The sequence below is a fragment of the Phragmites australis genome, chromosome 2, assembly GCF_958298935.1.
Source record: "Phragmites australis chromosome 2, lpPhrAust1.1, whole genome shotgun sequence".
Lineage (NCBI taxonomy): Eukaryota > Viridiplantae > Streptophyta > Magnoliopsida > Poales > Poaceae > Phragmites > Phragmites australis.
In genome coordinates this window covers 1,412,663-1,421,039 of record NC_084922.1, presented here as the reverse complement: position 1 = coordinate 1,421,039, position 8,377 = coordinate 1,412,663, and the positions used below count along the sequence as shown (strand labels likewise).

The window sequence follows — 8,377 nt, the reverse complement described above, 5'->3', positions numbered from 1 at the left end:
GCTGAAGCATGCAGAACAGATACGTCCCCACTTCTCAATCTGAAGGGAAAGTATTTTTGATCGTTTTGTCTGGTATTACTGTTTTGATTAGCTTGTAAGCATGTAAAGTTGCAGCATGGAGATGGCACCTAGAACCTTGCAACTCCCAAACTTGCACTACACCTCCTTCCAGCTCTCCAACCACAACTCCAGCCAGATCACCGTTGCATGTTCAATACATAACACGCATTTGGTAAACGTACAGCATTTTGCCTAGAATTTTACATGAAACATGTCAAATTTCAGCTGAAAACCCGTGTAAAGTGCTGACACATCTGTCCAAACCAGAAGCTATATTTTTGCGTTGGACCATTGGCTGTGCAAGACAACCGAAGAAGCAAAAGAAGGAGCGACCCCACATGAACTGTTTACTTCGGTAGCAAATACAAAGGGTTCCTGAGGTTAGGCACCAACTGTAAACTTTTCATCATTCGTGGCCAGCAACTTCTCTCAGGTGAAGGCCACATCAACTCTTTATTCAAAAGAATTAGGATTAACAACTACAAAATTCCTTAGTGGCAAAGGCAATTACGGAATTACCTCACCTGTGTGCGAATACACCATTAGATTTGCAGCAAATTTAAACTAAATGAGATGACACCCCTGCCTGAGCCTGAATGGGACTATTATACTATGTTCAGTTGTTCACTATGATTTCTCTTCATCCGATTGAGATCCATTGATGGCATCAGCAAAATACTCAACTGGAAAAATATTCAACATTCAAATTGACGAGTCAGTAAAAATGTTACATTGTACTTCATGAACGAAATACATCACAAGGAGATTTCAAGTTACCTATATCATCCTGATCTGGGGAATCAAGCAAGATGTCCGGATCTGAAGGCAGGAAAGGGGTGCCTGTGTAGTTCTCAAGAGCTTCCAAGTCTGATGTGGAAAGCAACAGTGATTTTGATGATCAGTAAAGAATACACACGCGCACACAAAAAATCTTACTACACGAGTAACACTATAATTTCAACTATTACAGCCTATTGCTGTTTTACTCCTCGTTTTCTCAATGGACAAATGTACTACTGTATTTCTTTACTGCAACCAGCAGCACAAAAGTAGCCAATAAAAGTAAATTATATCTTTTAGTTTTGAGTCTAAGTAGATCAATAATGCTAAGTTTGGACTTCAATGATGGATGTGCTGATTAACAAAAGAAATATACATAAGTGTTCTCAAACAAGGGATTACCTCCCAAGCTTGTCAAATCTGCTGTTAGATCAGAAAGGCTGAAATTCCATAGCTGCCCTAAGGATCTGATGGAGTCTCTTGATGACCCATCCGGTCCTAATTGCAGAGATCCAATATTCCCTACATCAGATCCAAACGCCGAATCTAGGGCTGATGCATCCATGGTCATCCCTGGTATCTCCGATGGCGTAAAAGGAGCATGGTTGCTTGATGCAGCTGATGAGGGACTCACAGCCATCTCTGATGACATAGCACTGCAGGTAGCACCAGCATGAGGTGCTTCAGGCACACCATTGTCCACAACCATGCTTCAGCAACATCCAAGTAGCATAATAAGATTCATGAACGTGAATAGAGCACCAGAAAGAAAAGAACAAAAGAAAGAAAGGACCAACTGTAGAAATGAATTCTGAAAGTTCATTGGACAACAAAGCCAAAATTCTACATATGCAGCAACAACAGTATAACGGAAACTGGAGCCATGGGATAGCAAAATAATAAATAGGACAAGCAGTCTAATAAGAAACTTTTGGATGGTGGAAGAAAATAAAATTGGACAAGGAGATGGTGTCGCCAAGTCAACAAATCAATGGATCAGCAACCTGTGACATTACTTCGAAGTGCAAACAGTGTAGTAGACATGTATCATGTAACAGTTTGATTGTGTCATAGTCATACTAACAAATTATAAACTAAACACTTCTACAGTAAGCTTTGAAAATGTGTATGCCTTTTATTTCAGTATGTGTAAATACAGGACATGCTTTAACTATTGGGTAACCAGAAGTACCACTTGTAAGAATAAGATGTTCCAATCTTCCAATATGGAGAAAAATAATATGATTCACTAGACCAAGATATACTCAAACGTGATTGAACAGATATGACAGCCTGAAGGAAACAATAACTGAGATAGTTGTAATACTTACTCATTTACAGAGTTCATTCTAACTGGATGGTAGCCACCTGATGCAGGGATCCCATTCACTACACGACCGCTGGACAGACCACAGGCCACTGGATCAATGTGAGCCTGTCCCGGAGCAGGCATGATAGGCTGTTGAAGTACTGGATACCCCATTGGGAAATTGGTAACTGCACTGGAACCAGGTTTGCATTAAATAAGAATGGCAACGATACTTTTCTACATGTGTATTTATCAGTCAATGATTGAAGCTGCACTTGAACTATGGCTAAACCATGCTAAAAAAATAAAAAGTAACTATAAAACAGTGCATTGGTGTAGAAAACTATATTTTGTTAACACAGCTGACAAGATGAAAGAGAAATTCCACAAAACTCACATGCAAATATGTTAAGCAGGGATGCTATACTTCAAGAGAATTAATTTGAGATGAATACGACTTTAACAAACTAAGATTCATACACCAGTCACTGAACAGTAAATATTTATTTCTCTGCAATGCAAGCCAAACGCATAATCAAACCACAGTACCATGACTATCACCTACATTGAGCCAATGTTGGCCCCAACAAACGAGACTAATATTTTCACCCTAGAATCACAGGAAAGATGAGGAGATCATCCAACAGGGAAGGTCCACATTTCAAGTTGAAGGTAAAGATGGTACATTAAAGCTAAGGAAAACGTGATAATAAAAATTCCAAACTGAGCGTATTTATTTAGTCACTTTCCAGAAATAGACTTATAGACACAGACATACCTGGCATATGATGAATTCCATTTTGTATTGGAGTCAATGGAGCATTTGGAGGTGCTGGATATTTCATCACATTATACTGGTGTTGTAATAAATGGTTGAACAAGATAATCTGCCTTTTCAATTTCAACCTTATATAGTAAGCCCGAAAGAACTCAGAATTTTCTTCTTCGAGTTTCTGCCATACTGAACACAAAGAGAACGTTAAACAAACGAGCAGTGGAACTTGAGAACTCTAAGGGGTATAACTAGATTCATGATATACAAAAAGCGTAATATAACAGAAGTTGATCACAGAACATATCAAAATGTTCATTTGTCCCCAGCAATTTCAATAAATAACAATCATCATTGCTTAATAGGGTAAACTGTGCACTCATAGAGAAACTATGTGTTTATATTGAGCAAATTTTGATCACTAACCTGATTGGGCATGGTTTTTTATGACTGAATAAGATGAAAGATTGGTATGTGAAAAGAAAAACAAAGATCAACATGAATTTTCCCACCAGAAGCCCATAGTGTGGATAAAACTAGTAAATATAAAAGATATCTAAACATAAATGTCATCACCAACAGAATTTGCGAACATCACCTAAAGTAGTGAAGCCAGGTTCTATTCTTGCACGAGTAGAAAGAGTCCTAACAACTTCTCCTTTGTTCATGTAGAGCTGTAGGCAACGCTCTATCAAATTCTGGACCTGTGACAGGATGTAAAGTTCAGTTAGTTAGCAAAAGTGTAAAACTGCAAGTGCTGAGGGATACCATTTGGTCCAGGGTGAGCCTGTAAAGACCATAGAGTAGCTTGAAATCTTACAAGTTCAATGTCTTCACGAGAGACTTTTTTATTGTCATTACTAGCTACTGACAAGGAACCAGAATCTCCTGCAGGAGCATCAGTGGCCATTGGTTGTTGACTTTGAACTTCATTAGTACCTTGTGCTGATGACTGCAACTCTGTCGTGCTCTGAATATCCTGTAACAAAAGTCCTTAAGTAACATATTTCAATTGTCATGAAGGCAAAAAAGGGGGTAAATGGTAATATTGAAAGCAACATCAGTCCAATGTGAGTATATCAGCAACAAATAAAAAGGAGGCCTTGGCATTAAAGAGTGAATCATTTTTTTTGGGGGAGGGGGGGGGGGGGCAGAGGCCTTGGCAATTGGCATTAAAGAGTGAATCATTTGAACAAAAGGGTAATAATTTCATTATTGATACCACAATTGCTAAATAACATAGATACATAACATAAAGAATGTATCTTCAGCGCAACTATTTTCTTGAGATTTAATATTATATGCTTGCTCCTGTACAGTAACCCATAGAAACATCCAATTACCAACAAAATTTATAGAAACTAACTGTTTAGCATGCAATACAAATTGTATACAGCATATCACTTGCAGTCAGCTGAAGGGAAAAGCCGTGCACTTGCACTGTATAAATCAACCAGCCATCATGTTTATTGTAGATGATAAGGGAAAACATAACACAAGGATCCTTAATAAAGAATGAAGGACTGAAGGCAGTAGCAAGCAAACTCACCTGAGAATCTTTCATTGCAGCTTATAACATAAAATGAACAAGTCCTAGGATCAATGCTTCTCCTGACAGTAAAAATATAAAAAGGGTTATAATTGAGTTCATACGGGTATGTTCGGTTTGAGGACAAGCAAGCATGTTTGGTTTCTTTGCTTGGTTTGAATTTGGGCAAGGTGGACAAGGATTTTCTTGTTTTTTAGGGAGAGCCAAATTGGCTCTCCTCCCCTAGAATCCAAACATACCCGTAAAATGATGTCATATTTCAGCAGGGAGAAAATAACCATAAAACCACGTTACTCTACCAAAAATACTCTTGCTGCAACTGGTACTATGACATTGCCGTATCATTTATCTCAGTTTACCCTTTTAGAAGAAATGTATAGTACGATGTATTGATATTTGATACGGCACTCTAGCCAGCGAACACCACAATTTATTCAAACAAAACCGCTATAGTAATTTAATAGGGACAATGCATATCTAAGGGGTCCTTTAAGGTTATATGAAGAGTAGTAGGTTTGATATTCTATAGGGAGAATTGCTTACCAAAGTTAAGGTTAAACAACTGTTAGTATTTCATCAAATTCAAGCAGGTAAAATATAATCATATTCATACCACGGAATCATAATATTCTTGGCATCACGAAGATGTAGAAAACAAAAAACAGCAAACCTTATACTAACAGATAGTAATGCATCATTAAGTTCAAAAGTTAACTTATCAGTCCAAAAGTAGCACTAATTGTGCTCAACAGTAAAGAATTCAGATTGTAACAACGCCCCTAGCAGGATTTGCAAAGAACTTGGAGAAGGAAAAAAACAACAAACTTTGTCTAAAAAACACAAAGGGCCCAAGGTCGCTTAGCCCAATTATAGATGCATCTAGTTTAGTACAATAAGAAATAAACAATTTTTTCTGCAATATGACTACCAAGCGCACTAAGGTCAGAAGGATCCCCCCCCCCCCCCAAGAACGCTCTTAGAAAAAGCACAATTTTCCAAAGCAAGATTCCTACGAGGATTTCAAGGAGGAACAAGAACTACCCTAACAATTTGTTGCAGAATCTAAGCCCACATAAAGATTCCGACTTTGCACATAAAGAGGAAGGAGAAGAAAAGGACAAGAATGGAACCAAGTACCCATTTTGTTCTCGCAACAATCACAGGGAAAGAACAGCAAGAGCCCCACAAATCTTTTAAACAATTCCAGCGCATTCGAACTCCAAATCCGGCAACCCACAGAAAAGAAAAGTTCATCACCCAGAGAAAACAACAAGCACGCATCCAAGCGCCCACCAATCCCACCCAAGAAACCCAGGGAAACTTCCTAGAAGAATTACACGGAACCGAAATAACCTGAGAGCAACGGAGATTCCCAGAAGGAGCGGACGGAAAGAACAATTCTTGCGGCGTAGTTGAATCTTTCCCTGCTCGGGGAAGACCGTCGCACAGGAGTGAATGGTCGGAGACGAGGCGGGGCGGAGGAGCAGAACCAGGCGGCAGGGGTGACACGAACAGACGAACCACTGGGAAACTGATGCGTGCGAGGAGATGGGCAGTTCTCCTCTGCGCCTTCGTCTCCTTGTCTCTTCTCTACTCGCCGCCGAGAAGGCCGATGGACGGATTGGCGGCCGGGTTGCGCTTCGGCAGCGACAGCTGCTGGGATGCTGTTTGGTGTGGCGAGTGAGAATCTGCACCGTTTGGTCATGGGTAGAGTGTATTTTAGAGGTCGGGGACAATTAACTTATGTAATCATCTTAAGACTCATTCAAATTGCATTGTTAATGTGTCATAAGTCAGAAAATCGTAGCAAAAACTTCAGATAAATACTCATTTTGGTTAAAAAAATGGTGTTTTGGACTATGTACGGAGAATTTATTTAATTTTGAGTGTCAGTTAGTTACTTCTTTATATTGAGTTTGAACGTTTAAGGTGATACAAGTAAATTTGTCTCCATTACCATAAGTAGTTTTATATATTATAATATTTTATTCGTTTAAAAATATATTGTAACATACTTAGTACTCAAAGTTGCGTTTTGTAGGTTGCATCCATGTAAAAATAGATTTTTTTTTACCGAAGAGAATATCCCACCTAAACTTTCAATGGTAAGACCCAAACTGGTCTTCAGCTTCAAAGCAATAGTGCCGTAACATTAGGCTATGGCGCTATCTTATCTTACTATTACTAATTAGATGTTGATTATCAAATTAGATGCAATAGAAAAGAGAAAAATTCTCAAAAAAGCAAAACGTCCAACCATCAATTCAGTAGACTCTAATCATCATTGACAATAATAGCCATTAGATTTAATATGCTTATAAATTATTCACAATTGCTATTATGAAAAAAATAACCTAAAGTATCCATAATATCTGCTTCTAATTACTAACTTTTACCATTATGAAAAAGAAAGAAAAAACTTTGCACAAGACTTTGATTCAGTAGAGGGATATAGTCAGAAAACATGGTCAATATACACATATCAATCACCTCCAATAAATTGTAAACATTTCATGAAGTTCTATTATCTATATATTTTCTAAAAATATTTATATCATATTTGCAATGGTTAATGGACCAGTGTGATGAATGATTAGCACAACAAGGGTGTTAGACTATTTGGATGACTTGTAAAATGGCAACCTTGATTCGCGAAAGACTATCTAGACAACCTGATGTCCAAATTTAGTGTTCTTTGTGGACGAACTCTGAAATTGCAGGGTCATGAATCACACACTTTAGAAAATAAAGCTTGTTTTAGTCTACAAGTGTATAGCCAATATGTAACTATATAAGCCATCGTCGCTCGATTTAGCCTAGCCGCTCTCTCCACCAAGGTGATTGGCCTATGTTGTGCCTGCATCTCTAGCTCTAGCCAAACTAAGATCTGTTGCATCACATGCTGCGTCTTTGACGTCACGTTCAGCCGACATTGCGCATGTGGCTTGCTATTATGTCCTGTACACAAAGAAGACGACTAATATGATAAGGAGGGACAAGAGGAGACAATAATAAAGGTATTCAATTCGGGATCATAAATACATAACGTTTTAAATAAAGTTCAATCAATCTTTTAAAATTTTGACCATCAATACTTTTTGAAATAGTTAGTTTTATTATATTAAATTTATATGCGTAGATTTATCCTTAAAAATACTTTCATAATATCATAAAATTATTGAATTTTTAAATATATTCTATTTGAAAATAGATGTCAAAGTTACGCATTAAAGATCGTGTATGGCCAAAACGTCAAGTATTTTCTACGGGAGGAAGTAATATGTAAGCTGGAGAGGTTGATTGATTTTTTTAGAAAATTACTGTAAATTTATTTATTTGTGAAAAGTGACTTTTTTTCTTTTTGAATAAAAAAAGTAAAGGACGGCCGAAACCATCACTGGATCAAACTTTTTAGAGTAGTTTCAAATATAAACAGCAATTATTGTACATGCTAATTCTGTTTCTCTTCCGTGTCATCTGGCTGATGTGGCAACCCATATAGCTGACAAGAAAAAAATTTGAGATGCGCTAACACCTTTTTTTTTTAGATGAACCCTTTTTTAGTACAGTGCAAGAAGGCGTTTCAGAGCAGCAGCACTTAACCATCATTCAGAGAGAGAGAGAGAGAGAGATCGTGACAATTTCATTCTGGATGTAAACCTCACTTTCCTCAATCATAAACCTACGAGCTAAAACGAAAGTGCCTGCACACATCACGTGCATCTCAAAATTTGCTTTCGGCAACCTTTTGATCATCAATCGAGACGTGCGTGACTGAGCACAAGCTCTTGAAAAAGATTAGCCTGGAACTGAAATTAATCTCGCAAAAGTTCAGTGCCACCAATAAATGAAAACGCCATGGCTCCTGTGAGTGTGACAAACCCCTGAGCTTGTAGCTGGATCAGCC

General features: G+C 37.9%; 1 protein-coding gene across 1 annotated transcript; it reads right to left on the bottom strand.

Moving 5' to 3' along the window:
- Positions 1–375: 375 nt before the first annotated feature.
- Positions 376–6,188, bottom strand: LOC133892793 (uncharacterized). The gene is made up of 9 exons (XM_062333746.1): positions 5,824–6,188; positions 4,471–4,532; positions 3,742–3,900; positions 3,520–3,625; positions 2,928–3,110; positions 2,172–2,337; positions 1,243–1,550; positions 838–927; positions 376–743 (listed from the first exon to the last, which is right to left on the bottom strand). Exons 2-9 carry the CDS (start codon positions 4,483–4,485, stop codon positions 688–690), a joined length of 1,083 nt encoding a protein of 360 aa, XP_062189730.1. The 5' UTR covers positions 4,486–4,532; positions 5,824–6,188; the 3' UTR covers positions 376–687.
- Between the last annotated feature and the right edge of the window lie 2,189 nt (positions 6,189–8,377).